The sequence below is a fragment of the Pygocentrus nattereri genome, chromosome 1, assembly GCF_015220715.1.
Source record: "Pygocentrus nattereri isolate fPygNat1 chromosome 1, fPygNat1.pri, whole genome shotgun sequence".
Classification (NCBI taxonomy): domain Eukaryota; kingdom Metazoa; phylum Chordata; class Actinopteri; order Characiformes; family Serrasalmidae; genus Pygocentrus; species Pygocentrus nattereri.
This window is the reverse complement of record NC_051211.1, coordinates 44,054,190-44,081,025: the sequence shown is the minus strand read 5'-3', so window position 1 is coordinate 44,081,025 and position 26,836 is coordinate 44,054,190. Positions and strand designations below refer to the sequence as shown.

Here is a 26,836-nt window from a genome sequence, read left to right as displayed (position 1 = left end):
AACAATCATATCCAGACTGTAGCACTAGCACTTCAAAACTAAAGATTGGTTTACTTAACATAAGATCTCTAAATTCAAAAGCAGTTATAGTGAATGAAATCATAACTGATCAGAAATTTGATGTGTTGTGCCTCACTGAAACCTGGATTAGACCCAATGAATATTTAGCATTAAACGAAGCCACCCCTGCAGGCTATAATTATATACACAACCCCAGATCGTCCGGTAGAGGAGGCGGGGTCTGCATAATTTTTAGAAATTCCCTAGCTGTCAATCAGAAACACTATGATAATTTCACTTCTTTTGAGCTTCTTTACATCAATATAATTAATCCAATTACAAAACAGAATGCATTTTCTTTAATTAATATTTACAGACCACCAGGACCCTATGTAGAATTTTTAAAAGAATTTAGTGATTTCGCTGCAGATTTAGCAGTTTGTAGTGATAAAGTAATTATAGTAGGAGACTTCAACATTCATTTTGAAAAAGTTGATGACTCATTAAAAAAGGCTTTTGCATCAATTCTAGACTCAGTTGGTATTGCTCAAAATGTAACCGGACCTACGCATTACTGTAATCATACTCTGGATCTGGTTTTGACCCTGGGTGTTAGCATAGATAACCTAGATATTCTTTCTCAAACCTCAGTAATCTCAGATCATTATCTTATTTCTTTTAAACTTCATCTTAGTCATAATATACGTACATCCCCCAGCTACTCTATGAAACGTTCAATAACGCCCTTTACCGCTCAACAATTTACTGATAACCTTCCTGATTTATCAACCATAGTGTACTCTCCAGGTAACCCAGCAGAACTAGACAAACTAACTGATTGTTTAGAAAATACCTTCCGGTCTACTTTAGATGGTGTAGCACCACTTAAACACAAAAAAGAGAGACAGAAAAAACTTGCGCTGTGGTATAACGACCAAACTCGTACTTTAAAGCAATTAGTACGAAATTTTGAGCGAAAATGGCGATCAACCAAACTGGAAGTATTCCACTCTGCTTGGAAAGACAGTATTGTTGAATATAGAAGAGAAATTAATAAAGCCCGCTCAGAGTATCTGGCCTCTCAGATCGAGATTAATAAAAACAACCCTAGAGTTCTCTTTAGTGTTATTTCTAAACTGACTAAAAATCAGGCAGGTACTGATCCTCAGATTCCAGCAATCCACACTAGCAATGCTTTTATGGACTATTTTGATAATAAAATCGAAAATATTCGGGACAAAATTCAACAGATAAATAGCACATCTTGTCTGTCATCTGGTGTGGCTGATATAGAACAAAATCCAGCTACCGAAGTCAGGTTGGAAGTTTTTAACCCACTACATCAGTTAGAACTGGAGAAAATTATCTCCTCATCAAACTGCACAACCTGTACACTTGATGCAGTTCCCACAAAACTATTAAAACAGGTATTACCAGACATAATTAAACCACTATTAACAATAGTAAACTCATCATTAAACCTGGGGTATGTTCCCAAAGCCTTTAAACTAGCAGTAATTAAACCTTTGATCAAGAAACCAAATCTTGATCCTAGTGTACTATCTAACTATAGACCTATTTCAAATTTACCATTTATTTCTAAGATTTTAGAAAAGGCCGTGGCCCAACAACTTGGCTCTTATCTGCAAAGAAACCAGATCTATGAAAAATTCCAATCTGGATTTAGGCCTCATCATAGCACTGAGACAGCTCTAGTTAAGATAACAAATGATCTGCTTCTTGCCGCTGACCAAGGCTGCGTTTCTTTACTGGTACTTCTTGATCTGAGCGCAGCTTTTGATACAATAGATCATAATATCCTCCTAGAAAGATTAGAGAAAATGGTCGGTATAACTGGAACTGCCTTATCGTGGTTCAAATCATACTTGACCGATCGTTTTCAGTTTGTGAGGGTAAATAATATACCCTCCAATTATACAAAGGTTAGATATGGAGTTCCACAAGGCTCTATCTTAGGACCGTTATTATTTACGTTATACATGCTCCCCCTGGGCAAAGTTATTAGAAAACATAATGTTAATTTTCATTGTTATGCAGACGACACGCAGCTCTTCATATCAGCCAAACCTGATGACAAACAGAGAATAAAGAAAATGGAGGATTGCGTAAAAGATGTGAAATCATGGATGTCACACAACTTTCTTCTATTAAATAGTGATAAAACAGAAGTTCTTCTATTAGGCCCTAAAGCTGCTAGAAATAAATTATCACACCTAATGTTGAATCTGGCCGACTTCTCAGTCACACCTGGTTCAACAGCTAAAAATCTTGGCGTTATCATAGATTCAGATCTAGCATTTGATAAACACATATCTAATGTTACTAAAACAGCTTTTCTACATCTCCGTAACATCGCCAAGCTAAGAAATGCTTTATCCTTACATGACGCAGAAAAATTAGTACATGCCTTCATTACGTCAAGGCTAGACTACTGTAATGCGCTACTGTCAGGATGTTCTAGCAGTAACTTAAATAAACTTCAGCTAGTTCAAAATGCTGCAGCCAGGGTCCTTACTAAAACTAGAAAATTTGACCATATTAGTCCAGTCCTATCAGCTCTTCACTGGCTTCCAGTCAAATTCCGCATAGACTATAAAATTCTCCTGTTAACGTATAAAGCCCTACATGGGCTCGCTCCTGAGTATCTGAGAGACCTTATCTCCTATTATGAACCACCACGATTACTTAGATCACAGGGTGCTGGCTTCCTAGTAGTTCCCAAAATTCAGAGAAGCTCTGCAGGAGGAAGAGCTTTCTCTTATAAAGCGCCCCAACTCTGGAATAATCTCCCCGATAATGTTCGGGACTCAGACACAGTCTCAATCTTTAAGTCTAGACTAAAAACTTACTTGTTTAGTTTAGCTTTTGGTAGTTAATGTTAATTCCCTTTAGATAAGGCTGCAGATCCAGGGGTTCATGGACATAGTGAATTGTGGGTAAACTGAGATGCTGGTGCTGCTGTCACTCACTACATGCAGTCACTCAGGTTTGTGGACGGTGGAGTGGGTGAATGCCAGTGTCTCAGGGAGCCTCCGTGTCTATGTTACCTTCTGGCTCTCTCCCTTTAGTTAGGCTGTCATAATCAGACCTGCCGGAGTCATTAGTCACACTCTGATCATTTTTTACATTTTCTGTTCTTCATAAATACAGTCTAAACTAATTCCTAAATCTTTCCTTCCTCCGAGTTACTGACTGTCCACCGGTCCGGCCCAATACTGATGGATGTCCCACCCTCAAGTCCCCCTGTCCCCCTGATTGACCAGACTGATGGAAGTTTCTGGAACGCAGCTTCTCCACTACAGATCACATCCAAATCTATATGAACTCTAATTGTTTCCACTGTTGATTATACACACCTGAATATATTAGAACTGCGTGGATGTAAAATTGACTTTTCAATGTTTAACTTATAAGTTGTCTGACCAGTGGTAGGATGGTCCCCCCTTTAGATGTGAGTCTTGGTCCTCCCGAGGTTTCTTCCTCCTCCAGCTCTGAGGGAGTTTTTCCTTGCCTCAGCGCTCACGGGGGTTCTGTATATTCTGTATATTCTGTATATTATGTTCAGTGTTTTGTCTGATTCTCTGTGCTGTGATTCCCATTTTTGTAAAGCTGCTTTGTGACAACATCAGTTGTAAAAAGCGCTATATAAATAAATTTGATTTGATTTGATTATATTTCTGATTCTTTAATACCATTGAATAACATATAGTTGGATGGGTAAGATCCCCAAATCTCTTTTTTTAACCCGTTTTTTTAATCTCCCTTTTGATTGGTTGTAACAATGCAGCCAAAAGTTTAGACACCCCTGGCCAAATTACATATTTATTTCCACCCCCAATTAACAATTGGCAAGGTGAACTTTTCATCAAATGCTTCTCCTTTTTTTCTCTGAACATATTAATATTAATATTTCTCAAATATTTAAAACATGTTAGCAAAAATTAAAATGTGTGCTTTCTCATACTGACATTTCAGGATTATTTTTTTAAATGCTTTGAATAAAAAGGCTGCACAGAATAACATTCATGACGAAAGCATTTAGGCTGCATTACAAAACTTATCATATTGCTTACTCTTATACATGTGTTCATCAGAAATACAGAGCCCATAAACCCCTCTGACCCAGAAATAGTGCAAGCTGCAGAAGAGGTCTAAGGGCTTCTTTACTTTGCACCTCATCAGCAAACACTGAGGAGATGAATACACTTGGCTGTTTAAACTATGAAGCAGACAGACGCTGCCTTCTGAGATTACTTTAGACTAATTGGTTCTTCTGGTCTCTTTTAATAAGAGCCATTGCTAAACAGTGAGAGGCTGTTGCCACGGGGAACATTTGAACAGGTGTGTGATGACATATTGTAGAACAGTGAGTGGATGTCACATCTACAAAACAAAGCAACAGAGCAGCTGTGATGGAAAATCTTCCTACTTCCCTTCTGCAGCAGGGATCCCAGAGTCTCACAGTGATAATCCCACAGAACGACACATTTGTCTGCATGTTCTTTTAATGACTGCTGTAATGTGTGGGAGCGATGAGACGGCTGCATACGCTGAGATGAGCAAGATTTATCAAGGGCAAATCCATAATCAGCGTCAAAACGGTCCAGGGTCAGAGAGCCAACATGGATGGAATGGGGGACAGACATGACGAAAAAGGAAAACGGAAAAAACACAACGGAGGCCGGAATAAACAAACACCAAATAATATCAAACACTTCAAACAATACAAAGACCAGCAAACACACAGAAGAAAGCACAGGGCTTAAATACAACAGGGATAACAATGGTTAACAAGACACAGGTGGAAAACAGGTAGTTACAATGAGGGGCAAGGTCTAGAAACAATGGGGCAGGACCGGGAAGAAACAAAACAAAAGCACGTGGAGGACTGGGAGGGGCCAATCGTGACAACTGTTTTGTTATGCTTTTACATTTCACTACCTCAGTGACAGGGCTGGGTATCAAAATTCAACACTTTTATGATATCGACCAAATTACTTCAATACTAGGAATATAGAAAAATTCTGGCATTCAATCCCAAGCTTCAGTTCCTAAGTAGTTAGTCTTACCACTGTCAGTGAAGTAATATGTACGTTTATTCCAACATCTAGACTGGTGATTGGCTGACTAAGTAATGCTGTAAGCACATCATAGATCTTGCAGTGAATATTTTCTCTTTAAGCACCTCAAACTTTATGGCTGAAGCCACACCCACTTTCAGTTTGATTGCAGATGGAAAATAAATAAAAAATAACTACTTCAAAATTCAAAACTGATGCATACAACTCTATGACAATTTTTTTTAAACTATTTTTTTGCTAAAAATATAGAGATAAGTGTTTATATATAATATTCATTCTAAAAAAGAATCAGCATTGAAGCCAAAGTACTGGTATTGGTTACTGCTGCTGAAACATTTTAAATGGTACCCCAGCATTCTCTCTCTGGCTCTCAACGAAGGCGGTCGCACTTTCCTCCTCTCCTCTCCCTTATCTCTCCTGCTTTGCTTCTGTGTCTAGTCTAGTCTGAGCTCTTTACTGAGAGACTCTCTCCGCGCTGTTCTTCAAACCTCTCCAGAGGAACACTGCTGCGAGACCCTCTCTTATCCTCCTCCCCCTCTTCCCTGGATCTGCTGATTGTTGACTCTGCCTGGGCCCGATCAAGGTTGTCTCCATGGCGTTTGCTGTGTTATCGCCATTCCACCCTGCGAACTGTGAGATACCTGGACTGGGATGCCGAGCAGGGCGCCTTCTTCAGGCCCTTCCTCCTACCCCCTCCCCTTTCCAACGCCTTCGCCGCTTTACCCCCCTGGTATGGTATGACGGGTCTGTTGATCAGCGCCGGATTATGGCTGCAGATCCGGATGGCCGCTTACTACGCTGGATTTGTCTGCACCCCCCGCCCCCATCCCCGTGGCAAGTTATGGACTTTGTGTGTGTGGAACTGTGTGCTAATGCTGAGGTGTTTTTTCTCTGTTCCTAGACTGAGTTCCCTTAGGAACTCAGTCTGGGGGGGGGGGTTTGTCTCCTCCCTTACCCAATGTATTCTGTTTCTCTGTTTCTCATGCCGTCTTCCTGTCCTGTCTCCCCCCTTGTCATATTGTATGTGCTCGGACGGGTTGATCATAATTTCGCTGTTTACTTTGGTGACTATGTGACAATAAAGGCTTCATTCATCATCATCATCATCATTCATCCCACTCATTCACAGAGTAATTTTCTCTTACTTAAAGCCAAAAATACAGAAACTATGGAAAACTGAATGTTCCTCACTTTTTTGATTGAAAAGACTTTGATGTAGTTTGTGAAAATTATTACCATTCCAATGTGTAATATGTGTGTAATGTGTCCATACAGTTTGCATATGCCATGGCTGAAAAAAAATGGTTTAAACTAGTTTTAATCAATTGTTTTTGTGATGGCATGAAGAAACAACATGTTTGCATTTATCCTCCTATTCAGTCTACAGCATTTTGAAGTTCAAAAGACTGTTTAAGTTTAAAGGGTTGCAGTTTGGACTGCTTTTTGACTGAGGCACAATACTGAGCAGCCATTTAAAAAATAGCTCATTTATGTATATATCAGTCATAACACAGCAATAAAAACACAACAGCCTATTTAATGTTAAGGGATAAAGAGAGGTTGGAAATGGTCATATGAAATTAATTATGACTGCTTTTTATACATAAAACCACACAAATATTAGAAGTGAACCTCTCTCTCTCTCTCTCTCTCTCTCACACACACACACACACACACACACACACACACACACACACACACACACACACACACACACACACACACACACAGACACACACACACACACACTTAAACATGTATGTATACTACATCTTGCCACTTTATAAGAAACACCATGCATAAGTTGTGTTAGCCCTACTTTCCTAAAAAAGGTGTTCGTTGATTGTTTTTGCTTCCCTAAAAAATCTTTCATTGATAGTTCTTTAAAAAAACATTTTAAGAAAGAACATGTGTGAATGTAAAGAGTGTAGTGAACCTTCACATGATGTAAAGGTTCTAGGAAACCTGCTTAAATTGTTATCTTTACATCCAGTGAAGGTTCTTCACACAATTTACACTGTTCTTACCTTAAAAAGTTTCTTCCCACTCACAAATCTCTTTTACAAGCAAGTTTCTACAGATCTTCTACTGCATTGCTCAAAGAAGCCATTATAGCATCTTTTTTAAAAGAGTGTGGCTCTTTCTCAACAGCGAGTTTAAGATCTCACCACCCAAATAACACAACTCCAGCATTCAGAAACTGACCAGTGATTTTTGTTTCTGAAGAGATACAAAGGCATAGCAAAAGCACGGACCTCTAAAGCAGTTGGAAATAGCATTCCATAATAATAATAATAATAATAATAATAATAATAAAAAATGTGATATTGTTTTGATTGATTTGTTCATTCATATTCAACAGCAGTATTCAAACTTTTGCATTTATGCATAACTGTACACACAGTACGGAACCAGTCTGTCCTTATGGACAACAACAGTCCGCCACCATGCCTGGACCTGATACTCTATATTGCTTCAGTGCTCTTTCACCATGCAGGGGCCCTCCCATGGCAACTAAAGCTTGTGGCAATGTCCCTTCCTGCAGTGCGAGTTTTATAGCAACATCCCAGATGAAAGGGACCGCTCTTGCCAGCGTGAGTTGGACACCTGTTTCTGGCCCACATGGTTCCTAGAGCTTGGGGCATGGAGACAAACCCCACTCTGGGTGCACTTTCCACCTCTGACTCCAGTAGGTGGGCAAAGACTAACTCGCTGAGTGCCCTGAGCATGTGGCCAAATATCAGGAGAGCTCAGGTTCCCCCAGCGGGACCAGAGGTAGGTGTTGATCCCAATCGTGCTGGTGCTTGGCTGCAACAATGGCAAGCTGAGTAGTGACCATTTGATTGAACTGCTCTACAAGGTTGTTGCTCTGAGTATTGAACAGCATACTCAGAGTTTTGTGAACACCCAGCTGACTACATACCTCTGCCATGACTGCTGACTCTAACTTGAACCCCTGGTAGCTGTGGAGCTCCTTACCATGAAAATAGGATGCATGGATGAGTACGTTGTAGAGGCAGAGGATGAGAGACTGGTTCTTGGAGACAACATTGAGCATTTGCTCCATAAATGTCACATGTGCTTTTCGGAGGCTGAATGCCATTACTGTTAATTGCTGTAGCCTGTAGTGTGAATGCTGTCTTCTCCCGGGTACCCAGAGCGAGTACCATCTGCCATTACTGGTTTTGCAGGTCCAAAGAGCTTAATATCATGAAGCCATCTAGCTGATCCAAGATGTGGTCGATGCACAGCACCGGATATGAGTTGGGCTGATTGTCGACACGGAAATGCCAGCTGCAATCCATATTTCTTGGCTAGGACCACTGGTGGCTACTCGATGGTTCAATGACCCCTGCTGCCATCATCTCCTTTATTTTCTGCTCTACAGTTTTTTGTCTGCCAGCAGAAGCCAGAACCCAGTGAGAGCTGAGCTGAAATGTAACCATGCTGCACTAACTCTGTCCATGTACAGTCCTTTTCTGCAGCTGTGAAGATGTCACTGTAATGGTTGATGCTACTTTTATTTGCTGTCCATGACCCCCAGGGAGGCACATCTGCACCAGGCACTGGCTGGGCTCTGCCACAGGCCACTGTCACAACACCTTGCGATATTTGGCAGTCAGCCACTGCCACGATGTCTCTTTCGCTGCAGACCATTGCTGCACTGTCTTTTTCGCTGTCTTCTTTTTCATTGGTTTCTTTTCTGCCAGCTTCTCATCCGATTCTCTGTCAATCAGTGAGTTTGTTGATCTTCCACTTGGCCTCTTCTAGCTCAGTGGCAAGATCCCACTTTCTGACACCATTGTAGCGTCTGGCAGAAGAAAAATCACAGGAGGTTATATATCTGCTTAAAGATTTGCTCTTTTACTAGTAAAGGAGAAAAAGCATCTGAAAAGCAACCAGAACAGCAGGCAGGTCACTTCTAGCCATACACATTATCTTTAGGGTTAACATACAATTACATACACTGTCCAACGCAATAAAACACACACACGCATCTTACCCAGAGATAAACAACATTTACAACAACACAAACAATAAACATGTTGATACACCGTTATACCGTCGTCCTAAAGCCCTTTAAGTAAACCGAGTGAGTGGGAGCTGCCACATTATTTTCAATTGTGAAATTTATATTTTCATATTTTACCTAATTTATTTATTTAATTCTCACCTTTTCTGTTTTGCTAGTCGTTAGATTACATTGCTCTTTGTGTCATTGTTTAGCGTTATGTATGTTTATGTCAAACAAATAATCAAACAAAAAATGAAGAAAGAAATAAGCAAGCGTTTCTCATGTACTGAAAGCGATCCTCTGTCGCCCCCTGGCGGTGAGAGCTGCTCGGTGTTTCCGAGAAGCCTCCGCTCCGGAGCGCGGCTCGCCGGAACATCCGGCTGCTGGGCTTCAACATAAACAGCAATGGCGGAGGCAGCGGCGGCACCTACAGCGGCTCCAACAGCGGCGGGAGGCTGGACGAAACACGTAACCTGCAGGTCGGTTAAACCCTTCGAAATACAGGTGTTGTCTTAATTTTAAAATGGCCGTGTATTTTATGTGGAGTCGTCGTGTCTTCGCCGTAGAGAGACGCCGACAACATCGTCTTTTGTCAGGGGAAGAGAAGTGGATGTGTTTGTTGTTGTGATAACCCGATAGTCAGCGAGGCTCACCGGAGCAACACAGCGCCGCGAAGTAAACAAGGCTTCTGCAGTGTGTGGACTGCCGAAGCAGTGGAGGGAACACGGCTGAGTGCGGTTTCCTTCTCACTCCGAGCGCCAGTAGACCATAACAGACGACACTGAAACCGTTTTAGTCGTCGTCGTCGTCAGTCGGTTCGTTTACAGAAATTTGCATACGACTAAGTTTTTAGTCTTAGTCCTCGCTTAGCAGAACCCTATTGTCTATAGCTGTTCCACCACCGGCTAACAGTTGTAGCAACCAATGATGTTTGTCGAGTCTTTGCAGCGTCTTTTGTTGGCCAGAATCAGTCATTTTCTCATTTCTGGTAGAAGTATTTATTTATTTACCCACTAACACATTTAACAACGGCACTACTTGTGTCTAAGTGTCTCGCTAGAATGTCCATCGACGTTGTAGCAGTGAAGATAGAAATAAGGTGGTTTTTTTTTGGTGGTCTAAAGATCCAGAAGATTCATTAAGTCGAAACATACCAGCTTAAACCGCAAAGCATCTCTGATTCATTTACAGTACGCTAGCTTTCTTCTACTGGACTCAGCAGACTGTGGGCTGTAGTCTTGCATGTTAACATGGATGTACAGTAGGAGATTAAAACCAGATCCCAGTTTCTTGTGGTTGTCACACACGCGTCTTGTTTTTTTAAAAGGTATTTCATGCATGGTCTTTGCAAAGAGGGAGACAACTGTCGGTACTCTCATGACCGTAGCAGCAGCAAGCCAGCCATGATCTGCAAGTTCTTTCAGAAGGGTTGCTGTGCGTTTGGAGACCGTTGCAGGTAAGATGTGATATTTTGAATGTAGATTACAAAAGGAACAATGTTTTCTGTGAACTGTTTTGGTACATTTGGCAAATATTGAGCACCATTTACATTTTAATGAGGTTAATCTGAAAGGAAGTTGAGTTTCTAGTGTTTGTTGCTATGGTAATGACAATATGCTGGATTGTATCCGTTGACTTGGTAGTATTCATGTTGTGTCCTGTTTAAAATGAGTCCTATGGGATCCTTTTGCAAGACGTCACCCTGGATTCAGGTCTTTGTATCATTTTGTGGATGCTGGCTGAAAGCTGCTCAGATGGCATCATTTATATTGTGTTGTAATTAGTTATCCTGGACAAACTGATGAAAAATCAAATCTAACATACTCATGTATCAGAGTTCTGCCAGCACTGTCCTGCATACTGATGATCAGGAGTGAATTGCTTGTGAGGTTTCTGCGAACTGTTGCTTCACAGCCTGTGACATCTGAGATGCTTTCTTTTACTGTCAACATGTTTTTCGGGGTTATGTGTCCATACTTACCAATAAGGATTGGTTGATGTTGCTGGCCTGCACAAGTTTACACCCTGACTTTGGTCTACTGTGATAGAGGGCTTTGCCTTAAGTGATGACCCTGTATTACAGGTTGCCTAGGAAAACATTTTAGTTTCCATTTTTTATGTCCAGTTAATGTGATCCTCTATCTTGGAATGCATGGTCAACCTGGCCTTTGTTGTTGACGGCAGAGATACAAGAGCGCCGCGCTATTTTTGATAAATCCCAATGTCGAAGAGTTGCATCTGCTATGTTGCTGAGACACAAAGTGTACAGATAGTGTCTCTTGCTGGAAAGCAATTACTAAAAAGTGGATGGATGTAGAAACTGAGAATTAGCCTGCCAGCCAGACAGCGGCGGCAGTGTTTGCCTCGTATCCGTCTGCGGTCAAGTGCATCCCCATAGTAACTGCTGCTAGCAGCTTTGCAGCAGGGGAATGCCTTTGTGTGCTGTGGCCCGCTCTATGACAGCATCGCATAATGTCAACCCACTCTCTCTCTGTCTCTCTCTCCACATCCCCCCACTCAGTGGAGGTTGTGTTTTGGGTCGTCTGACGACGTCTGCTTGTGTCTGATGGGGCTTTGTTGTTAGGGTAGGTAGGCATTCCACTGCTCAGCTGCAGTCAGCACCCCCCCCCTCCCTCTTCATATGGAGTCTGTCCTCATTATTGTCTTGGTGGGAGGGAGTCTACCAGCTTGCATTAAAGGGGGCCGTAGAAACAGCGGCCATGTAGACTATGCCTGACTTCATTATGGATGAATTCTGTCTTTATTTTTCTCTTTTGTCTCTCTCTGTTTGTGGGTCTCTGTACCCCTACCCCCACCCTTTAAAACCCTGGGGGCCAGACAGCGCATACTGCAGCCTGCATTGAAATTACATAACCCTATGTGTTAACATGTTCTTTTCCTCTCTCTCTCACTCTCTCACTCTCCCCCTCCCGTCCCTTCACTACTGCTGTTGCTGGGTTCACCCAGTTCACTCCGCCATTCTGCAGTAGCTGCCTCCACCAGTCCGTCATGTATTTTTACCCTTTCCCCCTCCTCCAACAACACCACAACCATCACATACACATATAGGGATGGAGTTTCATTAGAAGTTTAAGGGAAATGTTGGTTGTTTTGTAAAAGGAGGAAGGAAGAAGCACATCTACATTGGTTACACTAGTGCCGTCACCGTTGTGCAGCTTGCATCAGTGCATCGTGTCCGCTTCTGTTATCCTGTATATTTGCTGTATTTTGATTGTGATGGTCATCATATTTTTGTGCCCTGATTACTGAATGAAGAATCAGATGTAAACTACCATTGCCAGTGCTACATTCAGGATGTTGGTAATATGATGTCCTGTGTTTTGGAATAGAAATGCTCACAGCATAGGTTGTGCATGCAATGTAATTTGTATGCAACAATGCAAGTTTTGCGAAAATGCAAGTCAGAGTACAGAGTTTTTGCTGTTGTCCTGGATTCTCATTTAATGCGGTTTTTGAAGTTGGGGCCAACGTTGGAGCCTCCTTTGTTTAAATCATTCACATCCTGACTCCTTCCTTGAGTGCTGTAATAAATAGCCTGGCTCAAACAAGTGAATGAATAAAAACAATCAATGTGAATTCTGCATATATAGGGAAAATATATATAGGCATCTAAATCCATGTTGTTAAAAACATCAGAGTTCATTACTGAGCTAAAATCAGCCATAAACATTTTAGCTGAGCCTTTCACAAAAAAACATTCAACTAAGTTGTGTACTTGTTTCTGCTGTATGAGCTGAAATAAGCATCTGGTGAACATTTTATCAGAACTGAGGTGTACTATTGTGTGCAATGCTGATTCAGAATTAGAGAGGATATTCAGAATAAGAGAAATGTTCTTCTCTAACAGTCACAGTGAATGAAGTGGAAGGGACTAAGAACTTGGTTTGAAATGAGTGGTTCCACTTGCAGAACTGTTGATCCCCTGTACTGTTAGCAGTGTTGGCATTCCGTGTTATTTACCTAGTCATATCTTTATCACAGTCTTTATCATTTAGCAAACGGTCACACTTGGCAGCTCCTATTATTAACTGTAGTTTTAAGATTGTCACGACAAGGCCTTGCCCTCCAATGCAACCACAAGTGCAAACGGTTTCTCTCTCAGGTCTGTGTAAGCGAACTTGATGGCATTTCAACAAAATATATCCAACCCAGAGGCGCACACACAATGCACAGTCAGTTAATTAATTAATTTATTTTAAATTGATACAAGTTAAATTTTCACAGTGCTTCTTGTGCGTGCATAAAATCAAAAACAAGTCCGATCCAGTTTAGCTTTGTTTGTATTGTGGGATAGCAGGAGAGCTCTCAACTTATGTGTGCTGTATCCCCTTTTTGTGTTATTGTCTAGTATTGTCCAGTATTGGCCCTGCTTTACTGAATCAGAATAGTTCACAGTGGTAATGATATGAACCATGTGTCATTCGGTGCCCTTTAAAAAGGTGTCTCGCAAAGTTATTACACAAAATGGTTATGAAAACATTACCTGATGCACACTGTTTTATGACTGGTTGAAAGGTTTGGTTATTTTGGTTGAAAAGCCATTGCTGGTGCGGAGGTGCATGCAGAGTGTTGTAAGGAGAAATAGTACTAAACGAAAGTTTTTTATTTATATATATATATATATTATAGCATACACCTACAAACTTGTGTAGTTCCACTCTTCATTTAGGATGGCCAATAAAATGTCTTTTTCATTGTGTACAGTGCAACCCCTGGTTCCTATTATCCATTCTGAGGAAAACGGAGTGGGTAGTTTCTCTAGAAAGTAGTGTTTCACATCAAAACAAGATAAAATAACTTTCATGATTGAATAATGCAGAGATGTTTAAAATGTTTCATGCTATTAGTGCTCTTTCTTTTTTGTCCTCATAAATTTATATTTTGACATTTTATTTCTTCTATCTACTGCCTTCCAATGAAAACAGCTCATCTATAAAATATGAAGATGACTATACAGTGTCTGAATGTAAACCCATGGACAACAGTGGTTTTTGTTATGTGTCCTAAGGCTAAGTATTTCATGGCAGGGACAGTAATATAAATCTACTATTCGACTATAATCTTTGCTTAACGTTTGCTGTAGGTATGAACACACCAAACCGGCCAAACAAGAGGAACTCCCTGGCCCCATGCCTTCGGTGCCGCTTCCTGCTGCCCTCCTTGCCCTTGCTGGTGCCCCTGATTCTGTGCCCAGTGGACCAGGTGGCATGCCCGATGCCCAGGAAAGGCCCCACAGCTCCGGGGCGGTGGACTGGGTCAATGCCGCTGAGTTCGTGCCAGGCCAGCCCTACTGTGGGAGGGGTGAGTGTGGCATTGCAGACTCTGTAATCACTAACTGGGTACTTGGTTGAGTTAAACGTGCTTTTTTGGCTAACCTTGATGCGTAGGTGATTACACCATCAGGAAGGTATTTTACAAGGGAAGGTTTCTCAGTAAAGCTGGATAACTTGAGACACAGTGAGGATGGTCCAGTAGGATGTTTCTTAGCTCTCCTCCTGTGAGACAGACTAGACTTTTGGCTTAAGTTTTCTGGTTGACTGCTTTTTGTCAAATAACCACCTGAAAAAATAACACTGCAGTGGAACTGTAGTGTCATATTTCAAATACAAGTAACCCCTGTACCTTTCCTGTATTGACTCAGATAATTGGAGAACAGTGAGAAGTTCTTTACTGTCTCCTTTTGTAGTGTTTCATATTGAAAGTGCAGCTTTTACATGTACATTAAGGTCCCTTATCCTGCTTATGATTGTCTTCCTTAATTATCCATAATAGGCAATAAAAATGTTTTTGCTTATGTAGACTAGGGCCATGAATATGCATCAGTGGTATTGTTTATTAAACATGCTTTCTCGGGTGCTTCTTGATAATGACTGCAGAAATTGGCTTGTTTACTCAGTTAAAGGAATGATTCAGCAAACACTGTACAGTTTCAGTAAATGATCTAAGATGTGTTTGGAGTCCTGCGTTTATCGGTGATAACAAACATTAGAAGCTGAAAGTCACTCAAATCTTTTCTGTACTTAGGTTTTGTGAATATATCTCAACCCACTTAAACAACATCATGTCTTCGTTAAGGATTTGCAGACTTGGTTACTGTGGTTTAAGACACAGTATGATTTACTGTGAACTACAAAAATGTACAAATGTTATGGTGTAGCTGAATGCAGCTGTCGGCCAGTTTAGACAGCAGGGTGTGCGTGTAGGCAGGTGTATAAACGCTACAGATTGTTTGCGATTTGTCTTTTAATTTTTAAAACTGTTAATGTTGAATTTTGACTTGAAGATGTATGTTGATGAAATTAAACCGATATTAGCAACAGATATAGCAAATGTCATCTAGAGTGACAACACTTTCTAAAGTGGCTGCCTGCTGTGTTCAGCTACACAGTGAAGTTTTGTTAAGTTTTATAGCTCACAGTAAATCATGCTGTGTCATAAACTACATTGACAAGTCTGCAGGACCTTAGTGGAGACCTGGATGTGGTTTGTGTGGGTTGGGACGTTTGGAGGATGTATGTATTGAAAAGATATGGCTGGCAGTTGCCTTTTAGTGTTTTGATAGTAATATTATCCTCGTAGCTCTAGTTTTAACTTGTAGGAGAAGCATGTGGACACCAAAGATCTCGGCTAATCGACTGTATCTAGGGTAAGTTGGGAAGTTGCAGCTCTACTAGATGTACAACAGCCCATAGGCAGATACTGAAATACAGTGCTTTATGACGCTCCCTAAAGTTCTTAATAGTAAATCTATTGTGATGGACATGCCTGTGACCATTATAATGGTTACCAAATTCAGTGGTAATGTGTAACTTAACTGCTGGTTGCATCAGGATTAATGCTCTAAGTCAGCCAAAGACTGTTAGGCTTTGGTTCTGTAATGCCTAACCTTTTAAATGTTTAACTGCGCAAAGGATAGTAAATGTTTATAACATCTAAATGAGGAATTCATTCAAGATGTGGGTTTGCAGTGTTTAGAAAAGCTACCACGTTGGATTATATCTGTGTCACTTTTCCACAACCTGGCTCCCCAGTGTGTATAGACCCGTAACTCCAATAAATCACATTGCTGTATGTTGCTCTCTGGCCTAGCTTTCTTACTAGCCTCAGCACATTGTTCACTGCAACATAGAAGGAGATGCTGTATGTTCAGAAGAAATTTGTCTGAACATTTTAGTTTCTAAAGCACTCTTTTTCTGCAAGGATACAGAGTAAATTAGTTGCCACTTTCTGTTCTGAAACTGCAGCCAATTGTTTTTTTTGTTGTTGTTTATTATTTTTCATTCTTGTTGGAAAATGAAATGTGTGCTTCAAATGGCTGTTCTGACTGTAAATTAAATAAATGAAAGGGTGGTCTCTGAATTTGCACAATATTGTATCATGATTTGTTTCCTGAGATTGAACACGGTGCAAGCCATGAGAAATGGTAAAATGAGATGACATTAAATCAAGTGCTTGTTTCTGTGCAGTTAATTTGCACTCATTGTTGATGTTTATAGCCTTTCTTTAATTTATCCTTTTTTATGATCCAAGCAGTTCCTTGATGTTATACAAGTACTGATTGTACTCATTATACACTCAAATGTCTGTGACGTAACGTAGTCACAGTTACAGTAATATCATAATCCGAATTCAACTGCGTGTTCTATGTTAGAGCTCACAAAAGGAAACCTTTAGAAGTTATGTTTGGAAATCGCTATTCTTAAGTTCACACCACTTGTACTATGTGGTGTATATACTGACACACTTCTCCCGAAGCGCAAATCGTTAGGCCGTGTAACCTAATTGTTAAATTGTAAATGCATTGTGATTCACTGGCCTCGTATTGAAATGGTTTTGAACTCTCACAGTGTGGTGCCCTTGGCTGGAGTCCACCAGAGTGTTCTCTTGTTCTTGTTGGCGAAGACTAAAGTTTTCCCCGCTCATACAGTGACCTCATCAGTGAAGAACTGAAAGCTCAATGCTCTTCTCCTTGCATCGGTGTTGGGTAGCAGCCAGATGCTCTTGCACTGTTAGGAAGTGCAGGTTGGCTCATTGGCTTAGCAATTCCTAGGAAAACGAATGCTTAAAGAGCCACTAAAGACTGTCAATAGTTTGGAACATGGTGATTTATCATACCTCATGTCTTGCCAGCAATACATTGAGAGGCTCAATGACTTTGTTGCATAGTTTCTGAGCGAGCATGCAGACACATTCAGAGCAGGATTCAGATCGCTAAGGGCTTGATTTGTTTCTTCAGACTAACTATGAAAGGTGTATGGTATATTTATATATATCGCTGTTGTTGGAAGAAAACCTCGTACCTCCAAAATGGTTACTTTACATTAGAAGGAAAAAAATCTACCTTTAGAATATTTTCCAAGTGATTTTGAGCGATTTTCTTTTCGTCCGTTTATCATGAAATTTACGTACAACATAAAGGGCAACAGGCACTTTCAAATTATGTCAAAAACTGAAAAACGGTGAAAATGGAGATGCAAAGTTTTCTTCTGACAACAGTGATATTAGTATTTATATTTAGTATTTCCTTACATATTAAAATTTAAATGCTGTAGTAGCAGTGCAAAATCACATTATTAGTGGAGGAGAGCGCTTTTTAAGTTTTTGGTTTAGTATGAAGTTTAAAACTACTCTGCATGAATGTTCTACAAGCTTATGAGTTTGAGTTATACAAACTTATAGAGACTTGGGAGCTTCTCAAAATTTTCATGTTTAATATTGTTCCCTGCAAATAGAGGTTCTATTTTCTGTCTAATTGAAGGAGAGATGTTGCTGTGTTTTTTTTTTTTTTTTTGTTTTTTTTTTTTTTTTTTAAATAGCAGTCTGTTTTAAAAGCACGTATGATTTAAAAAAAAATTCTGTGTGTGTCTGCAGCTATGAACTAATCATGGCTCATAAGATTAATCTATTTGGAAGCACTGCTGTGGGTGTGATTGTTCACAGTTAGGTATTATTTTGCACATCCAGCTGTGCAGCAGTGTGTTATACAACCTTTGATGAAACTCTTCGTATTCTAGGTATGATGACATGCAGTGTGACCTGTTTTGAATGTTAATGTAAATGTGGTGTAACACGTGTGTCCGATCAATAGAGCTAAACAGTCTGGTTTCTTTCACAATCGCCATAAGGAACAGCAATAATACTTTTAAAGGCTATGGTAGATTACTGTGAGATGATGGGATGTGCTTCTGTTGGAACCACAAGTCTGATTTAAGCTTTGTTTTCTGGCCTCTAGAAAAGGTCAGTTAAAAAAAAAAAAAAGTAAACATCACAGGAACTCACTCATTTAATGACCTGGCATTTAACAAACATTATGGCACATTTTCTATGATATGGTTTATTTTTTCCCAATATGTTTAACTCAGCAAATGAATAGCAATTGTGCACTAAAATTTGCAGAACACCACCATATTTATTATTGTTCTCTGTATAGGATGTGTTTATCATTGGACTGTTAGTGTCCAAGCCTTTTCATGCAACTGTATATCACTGAGCTAAATGCAAAGAACCAGACATTCAGTAAAAAGTAAATATCTTGTTTTCAAAAAAGTAGTTGATATTTTGGGAGAGATTTTGGTGCCTGATTTCACCTGGAAGCTCAACAGTTGCATAGATTTTAATTTTTTTAAATTATGTCAGTAGCACACCTGATTCAGATTCAGTGCTGATTGGCCAAACTAGGTATTGGATGTCAACTACAATTCTTACCGGGCCTGCAATTTTGGAAAGGGTTAAATGAACACATTGGTATATATGAAATCTACTATCTGTCTCAATTATGTTTTTGTTATTCTAATATTATAATTTTTCTGAGAGAATAATATTTTACTTTGTTATTAAATCATTGCTAAATTAAATAGCTTTTTAAATCTCATTTTTTGCACAGTACTGTATATGCACAAAAAAGTGACTTACAAAAATTGGCTGAAAACTGTTTGGAATAGATGGAAAGTGATTGGTTGATGTCATTTAGCAGTGCTTTGTAGGAATAAGTATGTTGTAAATTTAGGCTTTTTTGCCTTTTAATCAGTTTTTCAAAACTTTTTTTCTTCAGAATCATTTAACAATCTTATGTTTTGTCTCATTGTTTGGGTCACTTGGGTGCTTAAGTTTCCTTATATAATGATTTTACAAAATGCTTATGGAGACAATGATTTTTACTTTCCGACCCAGGACTGCTGAAAGCGTGCAGCTTTGTAATTGTCAAAATGATGAATTTTTAATTGTGTAATTGCAACAGACGAAAGGTAACAGTCTATATACCCTCTTTCCCCTCATCTCTTCCTGTGGTGCTCTCAGCAGACACTGTGTTTGTGGAAGGTCCAGGACCACTCATTGAGGATGAGTATGAGAAAGAACAAGCTGACAAGGAGCTGAAGAAGCAGCTGTGCCCGTATGCCGCAGTGGGTGAGTGCCGCTATGGCCTCAACTGTGCCTATCTGCACGGCGATGCGTGTGACATGTGTGGCCTGCAGGTGCTCCATCCGTCCGACACTGCTCAACGCTCTCAGCACATCAGAGTGAGTTGGGGCTTCACACTATTTAGTGTATGCAGGACAAGTTTTATTCTTTTAACATGTATTGTAAGCTACCAGGGATTGACGTGAGAACGTATACAAATCAGTACTGAAGTATTTTTGCCCCTTTATTATTGATTATTAGGCAGCACAGTGCACAGAAAAGTTGAGAATGCCATCATAAAATGGCTTAATGTAGCCTATACTGGTTCATTACAATGTGCCTGGACTTTTCAGATTGGTATGAAAAACATAGGTCTTCAGTAGGGATGGACATTTACTATCATTGTCTATCAGTAATTAAATAGTATTCATTGGTTTAATTAGGATTCAAGTACTTGAATGTCATTTCACCATGATCAGCTAGCAGCTAATAGCAAAACAGGCATAATAGACCAAGTAATAATACTACTAGTAATTAATATTTATAAATTAATTAAGATTAATATAATTAACTAGCATTGGAACTTGTTGTGTAAGAAATGTGGTATTTGGTGAAGTTCAGTGTTTTGAGAAGTTTGTTTTCAGTTTAAGTAGTGCTCTGTGCTGTTTTTGTAGGCGTGTATCGAGGCCCATGAGAAAGACATGGAGATTTCGTTTGCCATTCAGCGCAGTAAGGACATGATGTGTGGCGTGTGCATGGAAGTGGTTTTCGAGAAGGCCAACCCCAGCGAGCGCCGATTCGGCATCCTGTCCAACTGCAGTCACTGCTACTGCCTCAAGTGCATCCGCAAGTGGAGGAGTGCCAAGCAGTTTGAGAGCAAGATCATAAAGTAAGTGCTTTGGAAGAGACATAGAGTAAATGTTGTGCTGATGTATCTCATTGCTGTATAATTAATAAGCCATTACTCTGTATTTGTACAGCCACTACATAATAAGGTTCTTATGTGTTGCATCTAACAGAGGTCTAATATGAGTTTGGTGTCCTTTGCCAGGTCCTGCCCAGAGTGTCGTATCACGTCCAACTTCGTAATCCCAAGTGAATACTGGGTGGAAGACAAAGAGGAAAAACAGAATCTTATCCAGAAGTACAAGGATGGCATGGGGTACAGACAGACTGTTGGTTGAGAGTAGCTCACAGCAACCACACAGTCGCATTACTTTCAGCATATTACTGAAGAGCGAAACTTTTAAGCTTGTCACTAATTAATCACAATGGCACTTATTCATCAAAGTTGCATACAGTCAGTTTTAAAAAAATGCTTAATTTGCAGCTAACCAAAACTATTATCTGTAATACCAACAATAATACAAATGCAAAATAATAATACCAGTAATTTGTGCACATAGTAGTCTAGTACAAAAATGGATTTACTTATTTTACAGGCACATTGGTTTAAATATAATGCTGCAACTACTCCATGTTCCATTTATATATATGTATGTATTACACTTTTGTTTTGCGCTACTGACTCCACCCCAAAAATAAAAATATGCATATAATATAAACACAGCTAGTGTAGAAACATCTCATACACTGCGATAATACAGCGTTCAAGTATATTATTTTAGGAAAATAATCACATCACATTTGCATTCACAGCATTTAGCAGATGCTCTTATCCAGAGAGACTTACAAGAATTACATCATTCTACAGTCTTAAAAAAACTAAGATTAGGTGCACTCAATAATCTGATCATGATCAGATTTCTGCAGTTGACTGATTACTATTTACATGACCATTTGAATATAGTTAGATTCATAGATCAGAGTAAGGTTTAGAAATCCAATAAAGAGAGCTGGATTTGTCTTATCAGATTTCTAAGTGCATGTAAACTCTTACTCTGATTTCTTTTGGATTTCTTAGTGTTACTCAAAGTGTTTTGCTGCCATCTTACAGCAACACATAAACCAACTAGATGCTTGACGAAATGAAGTATTGAAATATTATTCATCTTAGAGATGATGCATGTTCATATTTTTAGGTGAAGTAGCGCAATTGAATAAAAAAGCATGTCGTTTGAGTTTTACTATAGGTTTACGTCACATCATCTTCTGCGAATTCAGTGGACGGTTGCAAAGCAGAAATCTGATTACTGCTTGGCTCATAGAACCAGAGTTTTCCCATTATCTTATTGGATTATTGAGTGCATGTCGATTCAGTCTTTGTAATTTTAATACTATAGAGTTTGGTCAGCCTCATAAGCATTACACTCACTACTTGACTTCAAACTCCACCTAGGAGCACAGCCATTGGCTCATGAGCCATGAATGTTGTTGTTTTACTGGCTGCCTATTAAAGCATCTGTATGAATAAGGACATGCTTCATGTAAATGATAAGTTAATAAGGTACTGCTAAGCTGGCACTTGAGTTCATGCCCTGATGGTAATTAATCATTGGCGCTCAAATCTCTGCTCGTTTCTACATCATAGGACAGTTTCATGAATCGGATGCAGAGTGGTTTGTACATCACTAAAGGTGGTCAAATCTATGCTCTTTCATTTAATGCAAATTTGATGTATAAGCCAGTATGTTCAATTGAAAAAGAGGTAGTTGTCAAATTAGAAGGCATAACATGGATGGCAAAAATAGATATTTTAGATATTTTAGTAACGCTGCCTTTGTTTGTCCCCAGGAGTAAACCATGCCGATATTTTGATGAGGGCCGTGGAACCTGTCCATTCGGAGCCAACTGCTTCTACAAGCATGCCTTCCCTGACGGACGCTTGGAGGAGGCCCAGCCTCAGCCTCAGAATCAGCCCCAGTCTCAGCGAAGGCAAACTGGCTCCAATGGGAGGAACAGGGTAAGCTCTTGACTTTCATGACCTGACATTTAATCCACCTTCCCAAAACTGCTTATGTCATTACTTCTGTTCTGGAGAGAAAATGCCCTTGTTTTCTCTTCTGTGAATGATAAATATTTATAGCAAAGTACAAAATTAAGGAAACATCTTAGAGGAAACAAACTACCTGCATAGACAACTACTGTCCAAAAGATCTCAAAAAACAAGTAACAGTATTTGTGAAATGTCTCTATTCGGCATGAGTGGTTTACCATTTATCATTAACCTCATGGTAACAAGAAATTGATAAGTATTTGAATAGGTGAGTGTGTGTTCACCCTACCCAATAGGCCACTAACAGCACTTCCAGAAAAATATTTAAAATTTATTTTAGGCTTATTAAAAATGATTAAACAGGTGATTTTATCATGCCTCCACATTTCATTGAAACCTTCCATGACCTCCAATAAGCATTCACTGCCATGGTCAAAACAAACAAATGATTTTATTCCACAAACAACAAATTCAAGCATAGATTTTTACTTTAAACTCTTTAACGAAAACCTTAATGCAAACGATATGTTGACATGAACTCAATATGCGCCCTCTGTTTTGCCTGATTGAACATGATTTTCAAGCCTATCCTTAAATTAACCTGATTTGATGTTACAAATAACCTTGATAAATAATAAAAAAATAGCTGGCAATGGAGAAACTGTTTTTGAAAAGTACCAAAGGTTTAGTTTTTTAAAACTCTGCATGTTTTCATGTGGATAAGATTATTGTTGTTTCCAGTGTGTTGAGCATACTTGAAGATACTGAGTCTCTGACAGCGCTGATGACTGGACTGTTTCTGTGTGTAATATCAGAGTTGATTACATGATGATGATAATAATGTATATATGTATGTGTATATATCGCTGCTGTTGGAAGAAAACCTTGTATCTCCAAAATAGTAACTTTACAGGAGAAGGAAAAAACATACTTTACTTTCAATGTAAGTCAGTGGAACCAGCATTTTTCCCCATGTCATTTTGGGTAATTTCTTTTAGGCCATTCATCATAAAATTTACAAACAGTGTGAAGAGTAACAGCTACTTTCAAATTATGTCAAACTGGAAAAATGCCGAAAATGGAGCTACAAGGTTTTCTTCCGACATCATTAGAGTAGAAATAATTTGGATAGCAGTGCAGACTTCTTGTAGAGTCAGCCTACCTCCATCATAGTATATGGGCTGGCAAGTAAGACTTGTTAGTTAGCATTTTTGAGGACTAAGCAAAGGATGGATCTGTTGCTTTTTTGTTTTGCAAATATTTACAATATAGGTGTCAGAGTATTTTGCAAAAGGAATTTTAATGAGTCAGAAAACATGTATGACATGCAATATTTGGTTATGGACAGCCTGCTAGCTGCATTTTTTTCTTTTTTCTTTTATAGATTAATCAATTAATAGATTTTAGTTTAATTGCAGCACTACATAATAAAATAAACTACATTGGTCCAAGTTAAAGATGACATCACCACTTTTTATGTTCTAATACTGATACAAAAATGGAAACCCTAAATATTGGCCCGTACTGATCCAGTGTTTAGCTTTAAAATGTTTTTTTTTTTTTATGGGTGCACCGATGTAGGAACTGTGAGCTGATGCCATAAGTCAACATTGTTCATGTACATATCTACCACAGCTGATTACATTCGTCCAATGGTTTATATTCGTCCAAAAATTATATATATGTACAGTATATATGTGTGCATAATATTGCAGCCTAATGTTACAGAATTAACAGTAATGCATTGTAGTCCATTTGTGTGCCACATATTTGCCCGAGTTAATGAACATGTAATGAACATATATGAACCGTTAAAAGGTCATATGCATAGATTTAACAACAATCAACAAAGTTGGTTCTTCACAGCTTTTAAGCTTTTTGTCATGGGACTAACTACTAGGCCTGGGCGATGTGATCTGATATATAGGACAAGTAACCCGATTGTGATGCGTAAAAAGCGATAATTGCAGTTTTGGGAGAATTGGAGAGGACTAATTTGCCAACTAATTTGCTGAACAGCTTGGAAAATAATTTGAGAAATTTGGAGTTCATAGATTTAAGAAATTGTTATTTCTCACTGGTATGCACTGTAATGGTGGCTTTACCACACAGATTCCCCTTAATTGTTTTTATGTGAATGGAATCAATGCTGATGTGATTTGGAACCTAAGCTTTCCTCATAGTGACTGACGGCAGTAGAAATATGAGCTAAAAAGACAAAGTTGGTGTAAAGCAGCTAAGTTTACTCAATAATTGACGACGTTTTAAAACTAGAAGATATCATGCTAATTCTTTAGTTTTCACCCAGGCCTACTATGCAGACTAACTTCATTTTAAAATCGTTTCATGAAATATGGCCAGTCCATGACGCGCTGCTTTCGATCTGCATGCTGTTGTCAAGCTACGTCTCTTAGGCTGTTAATTTTGTGAACACCTGTACTGACACATTCGTGCTTTGCAGAACTCAAGGCGTACGCCACTCTGGGACCTCTTTGATGAGCGGGAGAGCAGCGACTCCTTGGATAACGACGACGAGGAGATGGTGACGTTCGAGCTCAGCGAGATGCTCCTCATGCTACTGGCTGCGGGAACTGATGACGATGTCACCGACTCTGAAGACGAGTGGGACTTGTTTCACGAAGAGCTGGACGATTACTATGAGCTCTCCCTATAGCACTCCTCCATTAATGCCTCCTTTCCCCTCTCTCCCTCACTAATCCTCCCCACACCCATTAATTACTTTTGACCCCCCCCTCCCTACTAGAAACTAGACTGGACTGTCTCGTGTGAGTGATGGGCAGTAGCGTCTTTTTCCCCATGTGTTGTGGCAGTGCCTTTCAGCAGGCCATTAAAATGATGAATTCAGTTCAAAGTGAAATGAAATCTATAAAAGACCAGACAAGAGAAAAAAGAAAAAAAAAAAAAGAAACGAGAAACAGGTCTGTGTGCTTGTGCTAAAACCTTTTCTAGAAAACCTCCTCCATTCTGTGAGTCTGTCTGTGTCCACTTTATGTTCTAAAGAAAAACATAAAATACAAAAAAAAACAATTTACAAAAAATGTAAAAGTTACAAAAAGACACTAAGTTATACATTTAAGAAAATTGGATTATCGCTAATAAATCTTAATGGTTTTATTCTGAATTATAGGTTTGACTTATCATCTACCCAGGTATGGTCCTACTTAAACGGGATTCAGAGCATACAGCAGCTTTGTAAGACTTCACTGCAACTGGTGGTGGCTGTGATGCTTTCTGGAATATTCCTCTTTTCTCATGCACTGACTTTGATAGGGTGGGTGGCAGAGGTGAGCTTCCTTGATGTCAAATGCACACATGCACTCTTAACGTTCATAAAGACAATTCATGTCACTGAACATTTAAAAATCTTATTTCTCTATCTCTCTCTCTTTTCTTTCTAATTGGCCTTAAGGTCAGTTTTTAACCTACCTGAACTGTACAGGTTCAGCAGCACCTGTGGTATCAAATGGCAAGTCTCTCCTAAGAACTGCGTGTAGCGATACCTTTGTGAAATTGGACTCCCGAAAGCAGACTTAAATGCATACAAATATGAAGCTGAGTGTTTCATCACTTTAACTGTCTATTAATTGTAGATTTTTGTTTTGCTTCAGTATTGCATATTAAGCTCGGCTGTCAGTAGCCAATCCACAAAAACCCAGTTGTTATTCGGTTCTTGTCGAACTTGGTTGAATTGCATATGTTTATACTGAAATGTGCTTGTTTTCTATGGTCCAGAACCATCCAACATAACTTGAAAATTAAAAGTTTATTATCAAAGTATCAGTTTATCTTGTACATTTGTCCTCACAAAATAAAAAACATTTTCATAACAAAGTATTGGAATTTGAGAATTTTCTTATGCTGGCCGTGGACAGGATGGTTATTTTGGTGATTTTTGGGCCTCTGGCTTTTATTCATGTTCTCGTAGCTCTCCTCAGTTACCATCCTGCTTCTGATGATGTGTCTTGAACGTGGGAGGAACTGTTTGGGGTGGTGCTTTGGGGTGGGCTGTTTTTCTTCCCACTTTCTGACTAATGCAAAAGGAAGCCAGATAGCTGACTTTACAGCAAGGAAGCTGAATATCTTGTGTGTTTTATTAGCTTCTGCATCAGAGGATTTCTCTAACTTTATACAAGAGACCCCAGTGGTTGTATGATGTATTACCATAACACATGCTGGGTATTGTAGGTAGAGAACATTGGCAGATTATCCAAAGAAAAGAAATTTCTTGAAATTCTTTGTCTTTGATTTCTTTGATGTTAAATCATGTGTAATGTGACCTAACAAATCACCTAACAAGGTTAAAAAGGTCCATTCTGATTTCAGGTAGACTAAATACATTTAAATGAAATCATGACTATTATATCATTCACAGCACTATATAGT

The 26,836-nt window shown here is 39.3% G+C and overlaps 1 protein-coding gene across 2 annotated transcripts; it reads left to right on the top strand.

Moving 5' to 3' along the window:
* Nucleotides 1-9,459: 9,459 nt before the first annotated feature.
* mkrn1 (makorin, ring finger protein, 1) lies at nucleotides 9,460-26,284 on the top strand. 2 transcript variants are annotated; one of them, XM_017695840.2, is made up of 8 exons: nucleotides 9,460-9,596; nucleotides 10,445-10,573; nucleotides 14,222-14,439; nucleotides 19,438-19,655; nucleotides 20,211-20,425; nucleotides 20,588-20,698; nucleotides 22,231-22,399; nucleotides 24,894-26,284. In XM_017695840.2, exons 1-8 carry the CDS (start codon nucleotides 9,523-9,525, stop codon nucleotides 25,104-25,106), a joined length of 1,347 nt encoding a protein of 448 aa, XP_017551329.1. In that variant the 5' UTR covers nucleotides 9,460-9,522; the 3' UTR covers nucleotides 25,107-26,284. The 2 variants fall into 2 exon arrangements, with proteins under 2 accessions (XP_017551329.1, XP_017551328.1); XM_017695839.2 differs by having other exon boundaries at nucleotides 19,435-19,655.
* The last annotated feature ends 552 nt before the right edge of the window (nucleotides 26,285-26,836 follow it).